General features: G+C 49.5%; 1 protein-coding gene across 7 annotated transcripts in view; it reads right to left on the bottom strand.

Moving 5' to 3' along the window:
* Nucleotides 1-540: 540 nt before the first annotated feature.
* Nucleotides 541-24081, bottom strand: part of CRTAC1 (cartilage acidic protein 1) — a 36510-nt gene continuing 12969 nt past the window's right edge. For 6 of the 7 annotated variants that reach the window (XM_083441319.1, XM_083441316.1, XM_083441320.1 and 3 more), the window contains exons 3-16: nt 20966-21162; nt 17917-18047; nt 17125-17281; nt 15699-15833; nt 14956-15095; nt 13914-14050; nt 13150-13232; nt 11995-12095; nt 11697-11865; nt 10649-10797; nt 7841-7883; nt 7428-7571; nt 1375-1500; nt 541-910 (exon numbers count right to left, since the gene is read on the bottom strand). In XM_083441319.1, the coding sequence (XP_083297445.1) occupies nt 780-910; nt 1375-1500; nt 7428-7571; nt 7841-7883; nt 10649-10797; nt 11697-11865; nt 11995-12095; nt 13150-13232; nt 13914-14050; nt 14956-15095; nt 15699-15833; nt 17125-17281; nt 17917-18047; nt 20966-21162 (1843 nt within the window). In that variant the 3' untranslated portion in view covers nt 541-779. Of the gene's footprint in view, nt 911-1374; nt 1501-6659; nt 6821-7427; nt 7572-7840; nt 7884-10648; nt 10798-11696; nt 11866-11994; nt 12096-13149; nt 13233-13913; nt 14051-14955; nt 15096-15698; nt 15834-17124; nt 17282-17916; nt 18048-20965; nt 21163-24081 lie in introns of those variants that run through there. The other variant, XM_083441322.1, reaches the window with a different exon arrangement.

Here is a 24081-nt window from a genome sequence, read left to right as displayed (position 1 = left end):
ACTTGGCTGTGGTTGAGCTCAGTGAAGAAGTATGCCAGTAAGTGGGAGGCGATCATGGCACAGAAAGACTGGCAGGGCCTGGAGCCCTGGTGCTGGGTGAAGGGCGATGAGGACGGGGCAGAGGCGGCCCTGCCTGGCTACCTGGCACTGGAACAAAGTGGCTTCTTGAGGCGATACCATTCTCCCCTGCCGGCTCCCGCCCGGCACCTCCCATTGGCACTGGGCAGGAGAAGGTGGTTGCTCGGCTGCCCCATTTGAGCTGAGGACTCTATGCGCTGCCCTCGCCTTCTGCTGGCTCTGTGCTGGGGCGACAGCACACATGCCCACAGAGGGGGCTCTCAGTGCCCCCTCTGGCGCATGTGCCATAGATTCGCCACCACTGCTCTAGGTAGCATTTGTTACATTAGGAAGTCATTTGGGGCTGAACTCAAGAATGCTTTGCCTGGTCCTCAGGCTTACAAAGATGACTCCACAGCAGGACTCTCTGAACTTTGTTGCATTGTAATACCTGGGCAAAACCTGGGCAAATAAACCCTGAAGTTCTTTGCGAGAGTCAGGAAAGAGCTTTATTATTATTCAAGAAAAGCAAGGAAAGGGTGATTCGGTTCTCCAAACAGGTCCTAGTGGGTTCGCCTGGAGGAGGTGGAATCACTAACTCGGGAGAGAGAAGTTGTCCTTTTTGCCATATGGAAGCTGGGCATTGTCTATTGCATGAGCCACTAACGCCGGGCATGCACTCCAGCTGGCAGCGCCCACAGGGGAACACCATTGCCACTGAATCAGTTCTTCACACAGCGCCGCCTGTCTACCGCCAAGGAGAATCCTTGCTGGCAGTGGCAATGGAAAGAGCCAGGCTCATTGTGGCAGATGTGATCACACAGGGCCGGCCTTTCTCTGCACTCATTTACATCTGAAAAACAGAAGGAAGAGACATATTTCACCCAGCGGGAGGTACCAGCGGGGATTTCAATGGAGTGCCCAGCAGCAAGGAAAACCAGCTCCTTGGAGCCTACTCCTTGCAGCTGAAAAAATGATGCCTGCAGGAAACGGTTACCCTACTCCCTATTGCAAGAGGTAGTCGCTGACCCAGCTCTTCCACAGTTTTGTGCCATGGAACACCTCAGAGAGACCTAGAAGAGGACATGCTACGGCAATGCCTGCCACCATGGAAGGTCTGGGGGGTCTGGCTCATTGCTTGCAGACTTTTGGGAGCAACAGCTGCTAGCCTGCTCAGCAGATACTGGCTACTATTTTTTAAAACACACACACACACTAACCCACACCAAAATGTATATACTACTTGTTTGTAATAAAAGCTTGCAGTGGTTTACAAAAAGGATTAAAATATTAATAAAAGACAGTTTAAAAACTTACCCAGGCACTTGTTGGCATCTTGGGGATCAGTCTTGAAGCCAGGGTGGCATTGGCAGGAATGCCCACCCTGTGTGTTGACACAGACGTGGCTGCAGTTATGCAGGCCATAGGTGCACTCATTTATGTCTGGGCAGAGAGGAAGGATCATAGTGAGCGCAGCAGTGGTTAAGTGTTCCTGTTCACACATGTGTCTCCAATCTCATGAGGAGACCTCATGGGCACCTCTCAGACAGCTATTACCACTGGCGAAAACATGGTTAGATCCCCATTCCTGATACCCTCAGGGTCAGCCTTGTAAAAAAGTGCCCAAAATTCCCATGACCATCACCACCCCCAAATTGCTGGGTGGGGTGGGGTGGTGGTGGTGAAAACCTGGCCATGGCAACTAATTATGCAGACCTCATTGGGACAGCAAACCTTTGTGACAGATGGCTCAGGTGGCACCCTATATTTAGCCACTTAGCAGGTAAGTGAAGCCTCCAAAGAGATCCAGAGGAAAGCCATTTTGCACCCAGTGAACAGTGAAGCAGTTTTATCAAGAGCATGAACTGTGCTCTATTTCCAAGCAGATGATCTGAGACTATCCAGGCATCAGTGCTTAGCATGGGAAAGTAGTGTTTCCCCACGTCCACTACTGTATTCTGGTGTGCGGAAGCTTGCAATGATAGGCTGCTGATTCTTTCTTTTTCCCCTCCAGAGGGCACCAGTGTCCTATCTGATTGTTGCCATCTGGAGATGCAGCAAAGAAGCAAGAAAAGGCTTGGTCACTCCTTCAGGTTGTGCTCTCGAACTTATCTGACCAAGTGACATGTCTACTTATTAATTGATCAATGGAAGCTCTATGGAACCACAGCCCAGGTGCCCAGAGTATGTGACTTTCACAACAGAGCAAGGGGGTGATGCGGCAGATCGGGATTCCAGCCTCTACTCCAGCTGTAGGTATCTCAGTGCCCCTGCTAGGTCAGGTGCACAGAAAGCAAGAGCCCCTCAAGAGTTCAGTTCCCTAGAACCAGGCAAGGCACACAATCCAGACACGTAGCTTACGGAGGCACATTAAAACCCAAATGCACATTTGAGCACATGGCAAAGAATGATACGGTGTGACGTGACCAACGCTTATCAGCACCCTTGTGTGGCACACCAACGTTCACTCACATTTCTGGTTCATTCAGGCACCACACTTGTGAACATGTGACTCACACGGCATATATGTGGACATTGTATTGCCACTGTTTATCCCCTGAGGTCTGCTTCTAATCAAACTATCATGGGATCTACATGCATTTCTGCTTCTCCATCAGCAGCATAGTGGTATGTCAATTCTCTCTCTCTCTCAATTTTAGACATATCTGAGGACTTACCTTTCTAAGAAATATGGCCATATAAATCAGCAGCAAAGACCTCTGAGGGTTTAAAATGGGGCCGGAAGCACAGAATCATGGAACTGGAAGGCACCTAATGAGCTACCAAATGGCCGATGTCTCCAACCTGGACTGGAACCCAGATGAGCTGTTCAGAATCTGGAGCCCCACATCAAACCAATGCCTTCAAGATACAAGAAAGGAGAAAACTTTCTGATAGTCAGAGCTGTTCGACAGTGGAACAGTCTCCCTCGGGAGGTGGTGGACTCTCCTTCCTTGGAGGTTTTTAAAAGCAGAGGTTAGATGGTCATCTGTCATGGATGCTTTGGCTGAGATTCCTGCATTGCAGGGGGTTGGACTAGATGACCCTTGGGTTCCTTCCAACTCTACCATTCTGTGATTCTTCCCACTCTCTACACACACTGCAAATAAAGATTTCCCAGATTCAAATGATCCCTGAACAATTGCATCCAGCCTTTTTAGCTTCCTGCCCAAGATGTATTTCAAATGTGGTCTTTAGGGCAGTAACCCATACCTTGTGCAGAAGACTAGGTGGGGGATTTTTTAATCAGCCATGATGTGGAGCTCTTGCTGCCCTGCCTCCTCTCTGCCTCTTATTTACTACGTTTCTTGTGTTAGTTTCACGGATAACAGTGATGGCGAAGGTCAGGCATAGGAAGAGACTAGGGTGGGATAGAATCATTAGTTATGTACACGCCCTCCTGCAAAATTGCCCTGTGGACTCACAGCTGAATGAGTCCTCAGCAGAAATGCAACACGCAGTGCATGGATAAAAGGGAAGCTGTTCTGACCCTCATGAAATGCAGCAAATAAATGATGTGCTAAGCAATGGTGCTTTCTCTTGGCGACACCAGACTTTGAGGCATGTTGTTTTGTGGCTTAGTCTGGCCAAATCGATCAGCATCTTCTGTACAGGTGAAACTGTTGCAGAGAAAAAGCAGTTCTGCTTTTCAAGAGGACAAAGGCTTCACAGCAGTGCAAGGCCAACTGAATTTCCCATCAGGAAGATGTGGATTCTGGCAACAATGCCAGAGATGTGACAGGCAAACAAATAAAAGCTTCAAGAAACAGAATCCTCTAGAGGAGAGCCCCAAGAGGTCATGATATCTTGGATTTGATTCTACATCACATTGGAGAGAGAATTGTTAAAGCTGAAGCTCTGCATTCCAGAGGACAGAAGTAGACCTAATGGACGTAAATTACTGGGTGGTAGATTTTGGTTGAACATTAGGAGAATCTTCTCAGTGCTAAGAGAACTTTGGCAATGGAACTAATCATGTCCAGTGGGGATTGGGTCCTCCTTCCCTAGACATGTTCTAAGCAGAGGCTGAACGGCTGACTGTTGGGATTTTGGGTGTAATTTTGATGTAATTTTAGATTTCCTGCATCAGGTAAGGTGTGGGGATTCTGCTAAACTGCAGCTCCCATCAGCCCCCAAAACCATGGCCAATGGCTAGATATGATGGGAATTATAGTTAAGCAGAGAGCAAGCCACAGGCTCCCCACATTAGAAGACAGCCTACACGACCCCTTCCAGTCCTAGGATTCTACGAGCAAAAATAGCAAAGGGATCTGTTCTCTCCGCAAGAAGCATATTTAAGCTGCAAATGAGACAAAGATGTATGGAATGAAATTCTGAAACTGTATCTCTAGAAGCAGGAAGAGTAATGTCATTAGTCAAAAGAGAGCCAGATAAACTTATGAAGGATGTTGAATGAGAAGCATCATCTTAGGTTTCAGGAACAGTCAAATGTGGTCAGGAAATAATTAACCCTCCCCAAAAGGTGTGAGTTTCTTTTCTCTCCTTAATAACAAAAAAATTTAAAAAATCACTCACTCACTCATTGGTAGTGATGAATGAACTTTGCAGTTAGGTTTAGAATTGAGCTGGGTAGGGAATGAGGAGCAGGAATGAACTATCCCACCCCTAATTCAGAAAATAGTTAAGAGGGATGTTGAACTCAGTTCCAAGCCTGTTTCAGACACACTTGTGACCAAAAATGACAAGATCCAAAAAATTATCCAAACCCTCACAATGGCAACCCATACCCATTCACCTGTCTATGCCCTCTCAAGCCCCTTGTTCCTCTGCATGTGTCTTTGCTGCTCCTCCAACAGCAGGGAAAGGGAGAGGGGTCTCTTCCTCCCCTTCCCTCTTTACTGTCTGCATGCTGCTATGTTTCTGTGTTAGACCCAAGGTGTACTGGGAAATGTAGTTTCCCAGAACTATTGGCATAGATTACTGGAGTTACATTTTCCAGTGCTTCTCGCATCTGGCACACAGCATGCCAACTGTCCTCTCCCTTTGACTGCTGAAGCACACACACAAACAAAAGCATGGAAATGAAGGGGCAGTGATGGATGGGAGGCAGGAACACGGGACATTTTTAGGCCTTCTCTGGCTTGGATTTTAATCTGAACCAATGAAGAACTTTGGGGGTTCTAGTTCTTGCAATATATTTTAACATAGGCTCATCCAGATTTGTAGTCCAAGGATAATGGCTTGATCCCTCACAAGGGTTTGTGAAGGTATCTTCTACCAAGTCAGGTTGATTGGTACCTACATGGATTTCTGCCTTTTCCCTTTCCCCCTCCTGGTTTGTGGCACAAATCGCTTGCCCGAGCCTTCTAGGCTTCCTTTACTGAATGCTTTTTGTAGCAACCATGTTTTTCAGTGTGTCTAAGGCAGGAGCACAATAACTTGAGAATGGGAAATGCACAGCCATCAACACAAAGGAGAAATCATGGCCAATCAAGACACCCTGGGTAATGCCCATTTTTATTCATTTTATTTACATATGCATTGCATATTTACAAGCATGCATATCCCCTTCACAGTTATGGTGTTCATAGTATAATAGGCATTGGCCATGCTGGAAACCTGTTTTCCATGTGACGCCCTTACCTTTGCCTTGTAATAATCTTTGGTATGGAGCGCTTTGCTCACTTCTGTTGTGTGCATGTTATGCATTAGAATAATCTAACAAAAATCAGTTGTTGTTAGATTACAGCTCCCATCATCCCTGAATATTGGGCCAGTAGGACTCCAACAACATCTGGAGGACCACAGATTCTGCAATCGTGATAGAAATTACAAGGGCTTAAAGATTTTGGTTGAGCTGTTTGCATATGGAAGAAGTCACCACAGCTCAAACAACTGAGCTACTAAATAGTAGAATGGCATGGCCTTGGAGTTGAAGCCTCCTCGTGTGTAGCCAAAGTCCTATGCAAATGCCTGCAGTCATTTGCCCTGCGGTTGTTATGGCTACCCATCTCCCTGAAGGTTCACACGTGTCTCTCACAAAAGGAAACTGGCACACAGCTTCGCACCACCTCATTCTTGGCCTACATTGATCTTCTGGATATAAGTTGTGGCCCCGCATTCCCACCCAAAGCCCCAAGTATAGCTGCAAGCAGGTGCTTATAGACAGTGTAGAGTTTATTGGGTGGAGTGAGCTGAGAGACCGGGTGGGTTCAAACTTCAGACACACACTGGTAAGACAAGGTCAAGGTGAATCCCGGTCCAGTCGGGCTGGGGGAGCAGGAGGAGGAGGAGGGAAGGGAAGCAATCATGTCACAGGCCAAACCAGCAGGCACAGGGTAACTGTTATCAGTTTTAACCAAGCAAGCAACTACCAGCGGGAGCCGCCATCTTGGTTAAAGGCAAGCTCCTAGGAAGATGGCAGCCACTCTGAGGAGACAAAGCATTGGTGGGGCCTCTGCCCTGTCTTGTTTTCTCAGAAAACATGCAAGGGGTGTGACACTAGTGAGAGAGTGTCGTCCGCCGGGCTGCGTAGTGCCCTTTGCAAAGATGGCTGCCCCCACCTCAGTCCATGTTCCCAGGGACCACCATGAGAAGACTGGATGAGAGAGATTGGAGGGGAGGAGTACAGGGGAAGCCACTTTCATCTATAAAGGCTGCTTTTTGTCCTTTATTGGCAAGGCTTAAAGTGCATAGGAGTGAAAGCAGAGTCCGAGGCAAAGTGGAAGAAGAGGGGCAGAGGGCAAGATGGGGCCCAGCCAGCTCCCTGAGGAAGGGTATCCACCAAAAAAGGCCACTTGAGCTGCACAGAGAGGGAGACAGAGAGACAGAGAGAAGGAAAGAGAAAGACAAGGCAAGAGTTAGTGGCAGTTGGCAAAGAGGAAGGTCTTCAGGGGCTGAACCAAATGTTTGCTGCCTGACAAGGGCCTGGTAACCCTACCTACCATTGAACATACAGAGGAAAGCAACAGGTGCGGGGGGGGGGTAAGCACCCATTTCCACACCTCCCTGCAAATTGCACTCTTTGCCCACTGCTTTGCAGCTGTTCGGCAACTATTACACTTTTCCAGACTCATGCCTGATGCCAGATGTATTATTTGGCCCGAAGGTATACTTTACCGCTTCTCCTCCTTTGCTCAGGCATCCTAACACAGCATACAAAGCAGGTACTACAGTGCCCCCCACCCCACCTTCTCATTGGCCAACGTACAGAGATCATGATTCCAAGCTCAGGACCTCACTGGCTTCACTGCTTTCCCTTGCTCCTTCCCATCTTGGGATTATGAAATAAAGAAAACCCAGCCTCAGTTAAACTTTTCACCGCTCGGGTGGCTTCAAGGGAGGGCTCAGCCCCTGTGGGGGGCGCCTCTCTCTCTCCCTCCCTCTGGCCTGCCAATGCCATCACTCACCAACGCAAGCTGTGCCGTCCTCGTTGGGCTCAAAGCCGCGATTGCAGCGCTTGTTGCTGCGGCAACGGTACCCGCCATATGTGTTGATGCAGATGGGCCTGCCCCTGGGGCAGACAAAGGGGAATTCTGCACACTCATCCATATCTGAGAAAAGGGGGCAGAGGGCGGGTGGAGGGAGGGAGGGGGGTAAAGAGAGAGAAAGAGAGTGTGACGGAGGCCCAGGACAGGACAGAATCTAACAACAGCATCTTAACACCACGGTTGGGCTGTTGCTTTATCCCCAGAGACTACCGCTGTGTGGCTGTGGACGGCTGCCACAAAGAGCCCGCCTTGTGCCCCATTGAGCCCAGTTGTGGGTAGAGGAAATTGCACCCGAGCACCATTCACTGAGCTGCCCCTTGCAGGTGACTCACCAACACATCGCCCGTTCTCATGCTGAGAGAAGCCTTGGCCACACTGCGGGGGAAAGAGAGAAATGTGTTATCCGTGTGCTGCCTAATTGCCTCCCAGCCTCAGCTCCCTCTCTGCCTTGCCTCCTCCAAGATGCTATTTCCAGGAAATCAGGGAGTTTGTGTGGCTGCCTCAGACCATATAGCAGCTAATGTGGTAGCTCTCAGCCCTTAAGTCTCTTTTTGTTATCATCTCAGTTCTGAAAGGTATACGGAAAGTTTCTGCTCAACACTTTAAAACAGCAGGGGAACCTAGGCTGGGCTTTCACAGCTGGCAGAAGATGAGATGAGTTCCCCAATCATTCCCCAAGGTCTCAATTGCCTTGTGTGCCTATTTCTTCACCTCCGAGTGTTTTGCAATGGGCAAATTCACTGTCCTGCAATCTGGGAAGCAAAGAAGGAAAGGGTCGGCTGCATGCTGTTCTAGACTTCTTAAGATCTGTGACGAAGGGGATGACATATTCTGCTGCGACTCCACATCTCTCCAGTATTTATAACAGTTCTGTGTAGCAGTGGGAGTAATGCTACAGCCAGACTACCCAAACCCAGACTCTGCGCTTCACATATGGGACATCTGGCCTTCCCACTTCACTTCAATGGAAGGGGGAAATCCATATGTACAAATGGGTTCACATTCAGAGCCGCTTCCTCTAAAAAAGAACATGGGGCATCCTTTACAAGTGATTTCCTATAATGCACAGTAAAGGACCCACGTCAGATTCCTGGATAGTGGGCTTCTTTGGGAGGATGGACAGGAGCAAGTCTTGTTCATTTCCATGGTGTAGATGCAGGTACTCTTAACATCTAGTAAATTTGCCACTGAACACAGAGAATTCACAACTCAGCATTCACCAAACAGAGAGGTTATCTAACCTACATAGCTTGCCCTTATCCGGCTGCCCATCCACCAGAACATGACTGGTCCAACTATCTGATGATGGTGTACAAAGTCATATCCAGACCTTTCGTCAAGGCAAGTGAATATTCAGGTTCTCTCTGCAAACTTCAGCAGCCTTTATTGGTCAACTTGACAGATGGCAGCAGAGAAAGCAGAGCAGGGGAAGGACAAAGTCTGCTCTGGACCACTTCACTAGGAATAACTCCAGCAATTCCTGCTGCAGCTAGAGCTGAAGAAGTCGTGTTGCAGAACTTTTTGGCACGGACTGTCTAGCCATTCTGTGCCGCCTTCCGCTGCAACTCTAGTGTTGAAATTCACTGAGCTGACGGAAGCACATTTTGTAGAAACGTCATTTCAGTTATTATCTGTCTAGCACACCAAGGCCCCTTCGGCTGGTTTACAGCCTCCCTGATCACTTGAACTGTTGCTGCCACAAATCAGGGAGCTCCAAAACAGACCACTCAAAGGGAACAGACTCAAATAACCGATGTTATTAGTGGCATTTGTATGCCACCCCATAACAGAGGAGTAGGAAATTAGGCCAGCTGATCAGCCTGAAGGAATCCTCTAATCAACGGTCTGGTTGGTCCAAGTCCAGTTTAAAAATAAGGAACTCTAAGAAGGGGAAGTGAGCAGGGGCCCTGAACCTGTAGCTAGCATCTAAACAGCAGCCAGAGCAGATACACAGGTTACCTGGCCAGAGTCTTCCCACCTGTATTTCTGTTTAAATGATAGTAATTGTTTTTCAGTTTGCATCTATATGTATAACTTGACATTTGCAAATTTTATGTCCTCTTTTTTTGGGGGGGGGGTATGTGAAAGTGGACACCCTCCTGGGAAGGCTGTTACCTAACTGGGCAAGTAACCACCAAGTTTGTCCATTAAAAGAAAATGGCGTTTGAAAAAGAGAGAAAATCTTGCCCAATAGTAGCACATGAGCTTGTCCTTTTCTTTCAACCCCCAAATGTAACTTCTTCTGAAAATCTAGGGCCCCTCCAACTACTTGGAAGTCACTGTCTTAATTTTGGGTGGCCCCATTTAGCACGTCAAAGTGTAAGTAGATAAATAGGTACTGCTCCAGCGGGAAGGTAAACGGCGTTTCCGTGCTCTGGTTCGCCAGAAGCGGCTTAGTCATGCTGGCCACATGACCTGGAAGCTGTACGCCAGCTCCCTCGGCCAATAAAGCGAGATGATCGCCGCAACCCCAGAGTCGGTCACGACTGGACCTAATGGTCAGGGGTCCCTTTACCTTTACTTATTTTGCTTGACAGGCCCTCAACCACCACAGTTCACTCTTAAGAAGGAAGAAGAGGCCCTACAAAAAATATTGCAGTGCATCTTTTTTCAGCATACTATAAGTCACAAGCAGCTAAAGCAAGTCACTCTCTCCCATTTTCTGGGTTTTTTTTATATGACACTCTGCGAACCGCAAATCTTAGGGACCAGTGAACATACTCAGCCTTCACTTTCTTTTAAGAGACAGGGAATTGCCCTCTTTTGATATTTAATTTTTAGATGTATTTATTTACACTTCTGCGAAGCTCAGGATTCCCCTTTGCCTGCTGAGATACCCTCAGTGGCTCTTTTGATGTCCATTTCTTTCAACAAGGGGGCACTGAATTTGTTATTGGAAGGAGTTACATTATTACGAGGATTCTTGACATGCTTTAATGCAGGAAACACAGCTTAGGTTTGCAATTTGCCTTTCTAAGGGGACAAAAATAATACCTCTGTCAGCACAGAGCCTCCAACAGAATTTTGCATGGCCCTTTTCTCAGTGAGATGAGAAAACGGAAAAAAATTTCAAAGAGGAAAGGGTGAAATTGAGGAGGGATCCATTCTAAGTAAGATGCACATGGCTGGCAAAGGCTCACCTCCAGAGGCAGAATGGTAAGGGGTGATCCCGGAGTGTCCCGGGGATAGGGGATCTCCAGCACGGAATTGATCTCGCTGCTTGCTATCGACCGGCTGATCACCCGGCCATCTGGCCAAGTCACCTCCAGGCTGCTAGGCTCATCCTGTCCTACAGGGAAGAAAAGCAAGGAAGGGTTGAGCCCAGGAGAGATAAACAAAAAAACCCCCGTGCAGCCCACCCAGGGATCTGAATTGCTCTGGAGAACCATCTTCCTCTCATGCGGTGGTCTGTGCTTTCCTTTCCCTCTTCCCCCTTTCAACCATTTCTTCCTGCAGAGATGAAAGAACTTGGGATGTGATGAGGGTCATGTCCTTCCATCAAGCACTCTGAGCCAACACTAGCATGGCTCTTGGGCACAAGGCCAGCTGTGAGCAGGGATGTGGGGCATTGTGGGGCACGGGCCCTCTGACTTTCCGTGCCACTTGGCTTCTCAACTCACAGCGTGCTCTAACCCAGCCAGGCCCCACTAAGTTGGGCCACCTCGGGGCTGTGGAAGAGTAATGAGGTGTGGAGACATGCCGTCCCTTCTGCAGGAACAGCTGGAGGGGGCAGGCAGGGGCCTCGCTGCAACGCACGTCCGCTCTGCTTTTTAGGACGGCAAGATCCTGCCACTTGCTTTTTAAAGGAGGACAGGAAGCAGACTTTCTAAACATTTTGAAAAAAGAGGACTGCACACCGGGGATAGGTAGGTTTCACCAAATCTACCCTGTTTTTCAGCAACATTAGCAGACCTGGGAGAAGTCAAAGATGGGGCATTATGCCTAGAGGCAGAGGTTTCAGACTGAAGGGAGCTTGTCAGAGGAAGGACAGAAACAAATGTCGGCATAGCTTGCAATGTGTTCTGGTAGTGCAGGGCAGGTATTATCAGGGATGAGCGGCAGAGGGGATCCAGGAAGCTCAGAAGCATCATTGGGATGGCCGTGAAGATGGACAGGATGAGAAGAGACCTGGGAGGGCACACACCCCGCTCAGGCTCCAAGCCCTGCTTCCAACTCCTCCACACTCACCCAAGCCGAAATGGGCAACGGGCTCCATCTCGCACAAGTACCCAGACCCTCCATCAATGATACGTAGATGGGCGCCACTCTGACGTGTGAAGAGCACCACCTTGGCACCGCGAGCAAATGCCCCAAAGCGCGTACGTGGGATCACTCGCAGCCAGTTGTTGCCAGCGCCCTGTGGAGATGGACAGACAGACTCAACCAAGGAATGAGCAGGCACAAAAAGGAGGAAGGAGTGGTCCATGCTTGCTCAGATGTGGGCTGGGATCTGAACGCATTGTGAGGAGCACCTCTCAGCACCCACCTCGTTGACCTTGAAGACTGAAAGCGGCTGGGCCATGGACTCTCCATGTGATAGGATCAGGTCCAGCCTTCCATCGCCATCAAAATCCACCACTGCCCCCCCTGGAATGACACAATAGGACTTCTTACATCTCTGCCCCATGAGTCCACCCAAATTGCCTCCACTGACACTGACCATCCGTGTGCCTGTTCACCCCAGAAACTGTTTCGGTTCCCGGTGCCAAATGCTTTGTAAATGGCGACATCATTTCTGCGAATGTTACTCAAGATTTTAGCGTCTTGGTGGTGGGTGGGAATTCCACACAGCCAACCTCTGGATCTTAATGTAATAGTCATGAAGTAAGATTCTGGCCTGGCTTGGTTTCACCTTTTAGTGGTGTAGGAGTCATCTTGCTTCTTCTTGATGGAGGCACACTTTAATTATTTTTATGGGTTATGATATGCTATGAATTCTTTCTGCTTGGTAAGTTGTTTTGTATTTTAATATTTTGAAGGTCACTTAGAGATGTTTCACAAAAAATGCTGAAATTATTAATTATTATTATTGTTGTTGTTGTTGTTGTTGTTTTGTTGTTGTTGTTAAATTATTATTAAATATTTAATTATTATTATTATTATTATTTAATAATAATAATAATAATAATAATAATAATAATAATACATTGCTTTCATGCTTTGCTATAAGAGTTGGCCAAGCATGTGTGACCAGATCACAGACCTTTTGGCTTGGGGCAAGAGGATATTTTGTCCCTCTCCCCTCCACCCACCAAATCATAAAGTTCTGATCTTTTCATGGGATACCGAAGCCCCCAGCTCTGCCAATCCTCTCCCGTCTCTTTTGAGTGCCTGCTGTCTCTGCAGTGAGAAGATGCTCCCTGCATCCATCCCCATGCTGATAATCCCTGCTGTACGCCAGCTCCCTTGGCCAATAAAGCGAGACGAGCGCCGCAACCCCAGAGTTGTCCATGACTGGACCTAATGGTCAGGAGTCCCTTTACCTTATTTATATGCAGGGTGGAATATAAATATGAATTTTGGAACAAGCCCCCACCCCAGGCCATCTGGTGGTTAGAGTAACCCCTCTGTTCACTAAGCCCATTCCTGATCAGGTGAAGCCACCTGATCATGTTCCACAAGAGACATTGTGGAGACCCACCTGTGCCACGCCCCTCAGGTTCCACGGCATCACCAGGGTTCAGTTCCTCGATGGCCGGGTCAGCATGCTCTCGGCGGACCACCCTGTGGCAGAAGGGGAGTGTGCCAGTGCAGAGAAGATGCTCTTCCCTCCCACAAAAGGGCCCGTCATGGGAGTCAAGCCTACTACCACTACTCCTGAGTGGGCACCACCCTTTGCCCACACACTATCTTGCCAAATCCTTATCTTCCCAGAAAGGGGCCCTGCCCACTCGCATAGCAACAGGTTTCCGCACGGACTGCCCAGATTTGCCACATGCTGCTGCTATCACTTTATTAGCCTGAGAAATGTAAGCGGCTCTGTTTAACGAGCCATTGATTGCCTACAATTAATGGGAACCGTGCATAAGTGCTAATTAGTGAAAGCCAGAACCTCCAGGGATGTGGTCTAGGCGGAACAGAACTGCTGTATTAGTAGCGGTGTAGGAAGGAGCTCAGTCACAGCTGTGTCAGCTGACCGGAGGGAGGGCAGAGCAGGATAGAACACGCCCTCCTGTGGGTTATGGCAGTGGGGGATCTAAAAGGCGCTAGATTCTGGATGCAGAATCCAGCCCTCCCTCCTCCCTCTCCCCATATTCTCAAGTTCTGCATGCAGGACTTCCTAAGGACGAAGCGGGTTCACCACAGACTCTGGTGCGGGGGTCGCCCTCCCTGCAGTGCCCGGGAGCCTGGTAAGATGGGGAGCCCACTGCCCCAGCCTCTGGTGGCCACGTGGCTCTCACCCACCGGAAGAGGCGGTTGGCGGATGAGCCGCGATAGGCGATGTTGTTGAAGAAGACCTCCAACTCCTGGTCATTGTCAAAGTCAGCAGCGATGACGGTGCGGACAGGTGATGGCATGGACAGTTTGGGCGTGGCAATGTCCTGGGGGAAGGACGGGGGTTAGTGGGGCAGGGCTTGGGCTGGAGCAGGGCCAAGAGGAAGCTCAGGTCTAAGGAGGGGAGGGGTCAGGAGGCATTGTGGCTGGCAGGGCCAGAATACACGGGAGCTGTGGAGTGGGGAGGGGAGCAGAGCTGGAGGAGCTGGGCACAGCGCAGAGACTGCAGTCTCTTGCAAGGCAGCAGCTGGAGAAGGAACCAAGGAGAGGAAAAGGCTGCCTGGTCGACATGGCAGGAATAAGCAACGGTGCAGAGCCGCGGGTCTAAAAGACGAGGCAACCCTTTAAAAACAAGGAACATCTGGCGGCCCAGCTGGGGGCAAAGGCAGCAGTCTCCTTGGTGATCTGCAGTTCTGCTCTGGCTTTCCAGAATGCGTGGGGGGGGGGGGGATAAAGCACAGAGGGAGCGCCGAGTGGCGGTGGCAGTGGGGATCCCTGCCTGCTCCAGCCCAGCCTTCGCACATTGAGCAGGAAGGGTCTGAAGGGGAAGGGTTCGTATATTCAGCTGAGCGCACTTGGAAGTGTGCCCGCAACTGGGAACTCTCAATTGCACAACGTTCCTGATCCTAAGCGCATCCAGCTGAACACACAAAGAATCCTCCTCCAGAACCTCAGGAGTCAATGCACGAAAGCTGGCAAGTGTTTGTGGAGCGGGGGGCGGGGAGCTAGGAGTGTGGCTGGCCCACATGGCCTTGCACAAAAACACGCACCCCACACACTGTATCTTTCCCCAACACCAAGCGTTCACTGAATGCCAGAGTAAGGCTTCTCTGTTCCACTCTTTCTTAGGCACTTCAAGGACTGGACTCTCCCTCCCTGATCCCACCACTTCCCTGCTCACAGCCCAGGCCTTTCACCGTTTTGGGACCTCCCTCTTCCACGTGACACTTACTCGGAAGCGCCCACCTGCGCTCATCTGCAGGTAGAGCCGGTGAGGTCCGTTCCAGTTACCGTAGATCAGGTCCACTTTGCCGTCGCGGTTGAAGTCGGCCAGCGCCACGCCGCGACCGTGCTGGTAGGGGTCATCCAGGCCTGTGGGGGGCGGCAGAGGAAGTCAGCAGGGCTGAGAGTGCCCTGAAGGCAAAAGGACGCTGTGGACTCAACTTAGCCTTCCCTTCTGCTGACGCCAGGCTCAGAGGTTGAGTAGCTCAGAGGTTATCAGGCAGCTCTTGCCCCAAGTGGCTCAAATTCAGCCTGTCAAGGATGGGATAGTGGGTGGCAGGCTACAGGGGGCAGAGGATGGCTGGTGGAGCAGGCAGTCCACAGGCAGGGGCCAGAGGACCTCTGCGGATTCCCATGGACACCTAACCCATCCTTCCCACCTCTCCCCGCAGGTCCCCCTACTCCTATTCTCTTGCTGACAAGGAAGGAGTGTTTCTAAAGGGGATAGGTGTCATCAGCAGCACCACGGTGATGGATGCCACCCTGACACCTCGTTAAACTCCAGTGATCAGCCAGACGCTCAATTACTGGTGGTGGCTGAGCCCTCAGGCACTTGTCATCACACACACACACACCAGCAGGCAAGGAGAGGGACAGGGAAATGGCAGGACCCCACCAGAATGAAAGAGGGCCAAGCAGCTGCCCCACAGCTAATGGCTTCTGATGACACCCTCACCCTTGCCACTCACTCACCAGCAGAGGGCGCTACGTCTATGAAGGTACCATCACCCTGGTTCTTGAAGAGGAAGTTGGCTCCGTTCTCGTTGTCGCAAAATATGTCGGAGGCTGCTTCACTCAGGATGGGCCCCACAGCCAAGCCCCGACCCCCTGGGAAGAGGAACAGTGAAAACCAGAAGTTAGCGCAATATGGGCATTACAGGTGGGACAGGTTCCCATCGAGATGTTTAGAAATCATCGAGCCATCCACTTCTTAGCTCACTCTCCTGCTCCCTTACACCTCTTTTCACAATTACTGAACTTCACTTTAATGTTGGGGTTCAGTCTTCACCAGCGATGGTCACCACCACAATTATTACAAAAATAGTCAGTGGCAGTTCACTGCCATAGAGACTGAGAGCAAGACAGAAATGACATATAGCTCAGCAACACTTCTCAGTTGCCAGGATTGAAGATGCCTGCCTTCCACCCCTCCTAAGGCTCCTCCTCTCCCGGATGTTTCCTAGGCAGCCTCAAAGTGTGTCTGTGCACCTCTGGTCTCTGGTCTCTGGTCTGCCCTCCTTATTATCCTGCATGTTCTTGGGGAGTAGGGAGGGATGGGAGCTTGTCACAGCTGGAGAGGGAAACTCCCAGGATGCTTCAGTAGTCTCTTGACCACCCTCCTCTGCTTCAGCCTCAGAGTCTGAACTGCTGCCTGTCACAGGTTCCTCCTGCTCACTAAACTCTGTTGTCCCTTCAGTATCTAGCATCTCCTCCCAATTTCCCCCCTCTGATCTCACCTCAGGGTCCCACCACCAATGTCCTGGCTCTGATCCTTCCCTCTCTGGGATTTCCAATGGGGGGGGGGGAGTTTCCCAGCTGGTGTCTTCCACCACTCTTCACCATCCAGCCAGTACCTGACACCTCCCTATACTGGAGGCTTGGGCTTAGTTAGCCAAACTTGGCTTTGACTGCTATTTTAGTTTTCCTAATAGCCGGGATCTGTGTGTTTTTCCAAGAATAGAACATCTGAGGCATAATGGGAAAACAAAATGGTGGACGTTGCTAGAGGAGCTCTGTCACTCTTCGTAATGCCCAGCCACTTATAGGAACATAGGAAGCTACCTTATACTGCACCAAACCACAGGCCTATCTAGCTCAGTATTTAGAGTCATAGAATCATAGAATGGTATAGTTGGAAGGGACCACAAAGGTCATCTAATCAAACCCCCTACAATGCAGGAATCTTTTGCCCAACACTGGATTCAAACCCACAACTCTGAGATTAAGAGTCTCATGCTCTACCAACTGAGTTCAGTCAGGAAACTCTTTCCCATTCCTGAAGATGCTGGGGACTGAATCTAGAACTTTCTGCATGCAAAGCAGAAGCTCTACCACTGAGCGACAGCCTTTCCCCTTAAGCTGGGCTAGCTCTTGGGAGAACAATCCTCTGCCCTCATACCTGTGAATTTGTTGACTCCGGCATCTGCCGCCACATCATTCAGTGCCACAATGCCATTCTCCAGGTCGCTGGCAGCTGTGTCCATCTCGATGAGGGCATGGGGCCCAACTCTCATACTGGCATAGTTAGCTATGTAGATGGAGTAGCGGCCAGAGCCCTGTAGGAAGGGACGTGGGGGCAGGTGAGAGGCCTGAGTCTTCACTGGACTGGACCCCTCTCTTCCCAGCACGAGGACGGACGCAGAGGGTGCCACACCCAGGGTCCTGACAGGGATGAGTCTATAAAGGTAAAGCCAGTCGCAGGCACCTGAGCAGCAGTGGCGTAGTCCAGCCACGGGCTCCCAAACAGGGGGATGCCATCCTTCATGCTCCCCTGATTTGCCTCAGACATCTCTTCCAACCACTCCCTGTGTCCCCCCCCCCATTGTTTCCCTCATGGCACCCTGATTTAGCAATAATCGTTTGAAAATAAGCCACGCAAGGCAGAGGGAGAAGAAAGCGCAGGTGACAGGGGCATAAATCACCTAGACAGGCTGTGTTTATCAGCAGCACGGCACCCGCCTGGCATGGCAGTCCCTGATGGGAGTCCTGACAGCTGTGAGGGAGGGGGAGGAGGAGGCAGAGCTCGGCCTTGAGAAGTTGGGTGGAGAGCAGGCCCCTCTAAGCCCATGTCCTCCCCTCCTCCATACAACTGCACTGGTGCATCTTTGGCTCCCAGCCCCCGTGGGCCTGACCCACAGCCCTGAAATCACAGCCTCAAGCCAACCCACCCCAACCTGTTCCACACACTCACCGTCCTGTCCACGCAAGCCACGGAGCGCCCAGCAAACCAGCTTGCCACACCCCGGTTCACCTCATCACTCAAGATGTCCTCCCAGCGCCCGTTCCGAAACTTGAACAGTTTGTCTGTATAGGTAGCTACACCTGGGGAGGAGAGATAAGGTATCAAGACGTTTCAGGGTCTCCTGGCCAGGTGCTGAATCAGCTCTCCCTTTCTCTCCTTCTCTCCCAAGACAGGAAATCAGTCTGGGTTGTGCATGACTTTCTCTGGAGCCCTAACCGTGTAATTATGCTACGGGCCCTCCCTAATTGATGCTCCAGACGATCTGTTTGTTCAGCATTCATCCTGATTTGCTTGCACAAATCTTGCCTGGTTAGACTATGCATTCGTTCTGATTTGTTTATGGGGAGGTTATATGACAACGGGTCCCTTCAGACTGGTGCTTTTTGTGGGTATATTCTGCAAAATGTCACTGATGCAATAATTGTGCATTAGTGGAGGGTTTACACCACCCTCAAATCTACTACTTTATGAGTTGTTCTGTGATGCCCATGGAGCACATCATCACCATCGGAAGGGGAACTTATGCTTAGTGCAACAAAAACTGGATAAACACCCACTGACCCCGAACTTCTGTGATATGAAAAGTTGCAGGTTTTCAGCACTGAACTACAGAACACGCACCTATTGCAAACAAAGCAGTATGTTTGTCCTGAAACCTTTTCAGGGATGAACAGGCTTGAAAGTGGGATCCTATAAAACTGTCCTGACACCATCATGAGCACAAATAATGATGAATATTCAAGAGAAGAGACATCTGGAAGGACCCAATGAACATGCATCCTGATTTGCTTCTGGGGTGTTTACATGTCTTCCCATTAATCATTTCTTCATGCCACACTCTTTAGTGCATTTTGCTGTCACTTTCCAAACCATAAAAAGTCCCCTGCAAGTGGGTTTGTTGAGCTAGGGCAGCAGAGTGCTTTAATCCATTTGAATTACACAAATCTAAATTGAATTGCTCTTGCAAAATAATGACAGTCTGGAGGCACCCTAAGCCTCCAGCAACTGCAGGTTTGGTGTGCAGAGACTTGCTGCAAGCCTGTCTCTGAACTGCAGCAGTACACTTTGCAAGTGTGACACCCATAGATGCAGATCTTTGCAAGTGATGAATGCACCCCCGAATCATGATCTAGATTGAACCCTTGCGGCTGTCCCATTTGGATCGCATTCCCTCTGCCCATAGATGCCTCTTCCTGATCATCCGCCTTTTGGGGCTCCCCCTACTCTGCCAGCCTCGCCCAATGCCTAATTGCTCTCTGGTACTGCAGGGTTGTGATCAGGACTGCGCGACAATGAATGCAGCAACCCCAGCAAAGCTTAAGGGCTGGTAAGGGAGGCCCAAAAGAATAAACTCATTAAGGTAAAATGTGCCAGAGCAGCGCAGAGCCATGTTCATCATAAAGGGAAAGGGGAAAATCAATGGCAGGCACTGGCCGGACCCTGATGCCAGGAGTAATGTGAATGGCTGATTTAGGGAGCCTTTGGCAGCTGCAAAGCAGTAATTAGGTGTGTCAGGAAGACTGATAAGTGGAGCCAAGAGCAGGTCGATGCTGCAGGTGAGGGGCCCAGCCCTACTCGGGAAGGATGCGATGGGGAAGTGGTCGCTTTTCTAGGCAGATTTCTGGAGACCCCAAGCAGTGCTTTGGACCAAAGGAAAAGCGGTGGTGGTAGGAGGGCATTTATCTTTTCCAGATAGAAATTTCCAGATAGAAATTTCCGACTAGAAATGGCGTAGACTACAACTCCCATCATCCCTAGCTAACAGGACCAGTGGTCAGGGATGATGGAAATTGTAGTCCCAAAACAGCTGGAGGGCCAAGTTTGGCCATCATTGTCCTAGAGCAAGTCACAGGCTGCCAGATCTGATCAAGCAATATATTTCTAGGATTCGAACATGTGAAGCCATCCAAGCAAAGCGTCTGTTGACTTGGGTGCAATTCCTAACTAGCTCCAAGGAAGGGGCTTGGCCTTGGGACAGAACCAACAGTGTGTATTTTGAGGCTGGTCACACCTAGGCATTGCAAAAGCATGCCGAACACCTCCTCTGCTCCTAAAGCAGCAAAGGGTCTCTTAGTAGCAGTCTAGGAATTAGGGAACCACCTTCCCAGAAAAGAAAATATAAGACCCTCTACCATTAGGTTGCAGCATTGCCGGTGGGGGTGGGAAAGAATATGCTTTGGGGTTTCACTACTTTCTCCCTTGCGTAATCCCAATGCTGTCTCAAAGGATGTCTCCTTGCCCAGCGAGATACTTGCCTGTCCCTCAGAGATCCCAGGGCTCCTGGAGCTGCAGTCCCTGCTGGCAACTAGAGAGGTGGCAAAGCCCTGAGTCAGCAGCCAAGTCTCTCCTCCCCCCCCACTCCCCCCCCCCGCCGCCACCCGCTGCTGCCAGAGAATCGACAAAATCACTCAGCTGGGAAATTAACTCCAGCCTTGAAACATCCCACCCTGGTGGCCAGTGAAGGTCAGGGAACTGGAGTCAGTGGCTCGGGGCTGGCAGGTGAAGAGCCCCAAAGCCAACGGTGTGAAGGAAGGGAGCCTGCACTGCCAGGACATCAGCCAAGAAAGGAGAGTGACCACTGGCCATCACCACCACTGCCACATGCCCCTCTGTGGATCACTCCCATTCCCTTTTCAGTCTGCTGTTGGCAGGATAAATGCCAGGAACTGTTAATGAGAAGATCGTTTGTGAAGAAAACATCATGTTTTCATCATCAGTGAGTGAATGTGGACTGATGGGTGGGTACCACGTGTTTAATGGGTGTTATGGGATGGGCATGTCACAACAGAGGTGAATAGAGATGGCTCATGGCAGATGATGGGTAGGTGCAAGAACTTAGTAAAAGATGTAAGACTGATCAAGGTGATTCTTGAGAGGCAGGTGGGTCTTGATGGATAGATATCAAGGATGAGGATGTTCATAGGGCACAGGAGAAGCTGGATATGCTAACTGGGTTGCCAGCAGGCAAATGTCAGGAAGGACCAGCTTTCGCACTCACCGGAGAAGGCGTTATTGGTGTTGAGGAAGTAGATCTCCTCCCGCCCGTCCCCATCAATGTCGCATGCTGTCACACCAATCGCATTGCCTTGGCGATCCCGCAGTGCATAATATGGGGAGCTACGTTCATCCACTGCAAGGTTCACCAGCCGACCACGTATCTTGTCATACTTCAGCACAAGGTTGGGACCATTGTACCTGAAAGAATGGAGAGCAGGAAATGTGATGGGGGAGGTGCTTCAAGGTAGCAGTGACCCTTCCCACCAGATCTCTTCCAGAAAATCAAAGTCCACCATTTTCATTTCGTGGGGTTACCGGGAGAGGCAGCAAAGAGCACATCCCATCACTGCTATTCCTGGGGGAAAGGGAAGGGTGTGTCACAAAGAGAGTGGAGCTTGAAGCCAAACATGGAGGGGACTTCAGAATGTCTATATTTATTCCACTTGTATGCTTCTCTTCCCTGCAGTTCAGGGCAGCAAACGAGGGGACTATCCCACTGAATCCCCACAACAAAAAGAACAGCAAGGCCAAGGTCATAACATGGGTTTCATGGCTGGCTCCGTTTCAGAGCACAGTATCTACTATTACTATAATCCTGCTGTAAAACCTGGCACTGTAGATGTTCCAAATCAGGTAGATAGCACTGCAAAAAGGTTTTTAAATTCTTACTTTACTGTAAATAAAAGAAAAGGGGGAAACCATCTGCACCCATGAACAATAAGAACAATCCACCAACCCAGCAAAAATATATATGTGAATGAGCTATCATACCTAATATAAACATATATTGCACATTCATATAATTCAGCCATATGCCCAAAAGGGTATCCAAGTGAGACAGATGATTGTTTGATACATGATGCTTTAGTTGACATTCCTGCACTGCAGGCAGTTGGACTGCATAACCCCTGGGATCCCCTCCAGCTGTACAATTCTACGGTTCTATGTTCAAATGTGCAAAGGGCAGTAAGATTTTCAGACCACCGTGCAGTAGATGGTGGGTGGTTATCCTTCTAACTGCAGGGTTAAATTATAAGGATTTGGAGGTGGGCTTCTGGCTGTGGGGCTCCCATCTCTATGGAAGAAGAGTTCCTTTTTCTGATTCATTTCACTCAAATTGAAGGACTCTGGGATCCAGAAAGGCAGTACTGGGGCTCCCAGGAAATAAAAGCCAGCTGGTAAAGCAAGCCAAGGAGGAGCTTATTTGAAAGCATTGAACATCTATCAGAGATCTGATGCCCAGAAGATTGAGGTTGAAATTACCCTTGTCAGTTTGGGGATCAACACAACCCACCTGGAGCTTGAATGCCAAACCGGCTTATGACATTGGGTTAGTCTGGAAACCCCTGGCAGGCAACAGCTGGCACTTCTAGTACAGGGATGGCAAAGGCGTAGGGTACTGCTTTCATTCAGCACCTGCCAGTCCTCGGGACGGCTACGGCCCAGTGGCACCCTCCCATGCCAAACGTCCAGTCAATCAGCTTCTTAGAACCCTGATAGTCAGATCCAGCATGAGACTGGGATTCTTTTAGACATCCATCCATGCTAACATCACACAATGCAAAGTTGCAGAAACGCCTGAGCAGTTTCATCTGGCAGCTAATGATGTGTGACTCTAATGTGGTTAGCATGGAGTTTGTGAAGGCTGAAAATGCACAGTCTAGAGAGAGAAAATTAATACAGCAGAGGAGAAGGAGGTCAGGTAGGGAGGGAGAAACCTTGAGGACAATGTTACAATGCTCTGGAGAAAATAACGCTCGCCAGCACCCAAGGGGAATCAGGATTGGGGCCTGATTGTGAAGCGCAATCGATACAAAGAGCCATAGCTGCATCGGAGGCTGAATTCTGAGCATCAGAGGTGCATCAGAGGTGAACATATCAATATATTGGCCAGATTCACCTGAAAGTGCTAGTGCCTGTGAGACTTGGGAGAAGAAAAAACTGGCTTTGGGAAATCTACCACACCATCATTGAAGCCATATCAAAAGCAATGAGTTCCTATAAATGTTCACACTGTCCATTTTTTCATTCTCAAACAGAACATGGATTCAGATGCTTCCCAATGATTTCAACAAGCACATGATAGTCAGATGATCTGAAGCTTTTCTCATATGACTGGCTACAATATTCCCCCTACTCCCCATCTGTAATCATGAATAGGAAGGAGGCTTTCGTGTGATGAATGCCGTGTGAAAGGGTTAACAGCTGCTCTGAGTTCTTCCAGAGTCTTATTTCTATGTCACATTTTTGTGGTTGGCATAGCCTTTGCCTGATTGGACATGCACTCCACTGAAACGCACAGTGCTGCCTAGGCTATGGTGAAGGTCTTTCCGGAACGGTGGCAGTCTGTGATCCAGAGCGCTCTAGAGCTGAGCAGCTAAGAAACTTTATTGGATAAGGCAGTTTCACCCCTCTCTCAGGAGCCGGACACACATTAGGAACAAGTGCAAAAGCAAATTAGAAGTAGCTAAGCATGAGAAAGGAACTCGGTCTACAGATGGTTTTGAATAGTTCTAACTCTAGTCTCTCTTGTTAAGGCAGCACAACACCACTTCTTCTTGATAAAGGCTTTCCCAAGAGAGCTGACAAAAGTATTTTGTCGCTTAACCAGGTGAACTTGCCAACTCCAGTGCTAAAGGCTTTAAGAGATCCAGGATGGCAAAGCAGGATAAATGCTCTCCCACCTTGTTCCCAAAGCCAGGCAAGTTGGAGCACAGGGCTGGGCGCTGTTGCTACATACCGTTTCATTGCCCATAAAACTCATTTGGACATCGGAAAATTAAAGGGAGTACATGAAGCTTAAAATGTAGCTTTTTGATATGTATGAACATGCTCAAAGTCTCCCGGATCTTGTAATAATCTCAGCTAAGTTACTTGTACCAGATAGGGGCCTGAATTTTGAGAGGATCTCCTTAGGACGCATGCAAGAGGAGTTGCAAAGATGTTCTGTTGCCTTTCCCCTTCCAATTTTTAAAAAGTTGTCTAGTGCCTCTTGCACAGATGAGTGAGCACCAGTTCCCAGCTTAGGGCTTTCTGCCTGGGCTGACTCAGCAAGCGCTATACCCTGGCCTCGGATAAACAAGTTACACAAGCAGCAGTCATTGGGTTATGAAATGT

This window comes from Podarcis tiliguerta, assembly GCF_965153285.1.
Source record: "Podarcis tiliguerta genome assembly, chromosome: 5".
Taxonomy (NCBI): Eukaryota; Metazoa; Chordata; class Lepidosauria; order Squamata; family Lacertidae; genus Podarcis; species Podarcis tiliguerta.
This window is presented reverse-complemented; position numbering and strand designations above follow the sequence as displayed.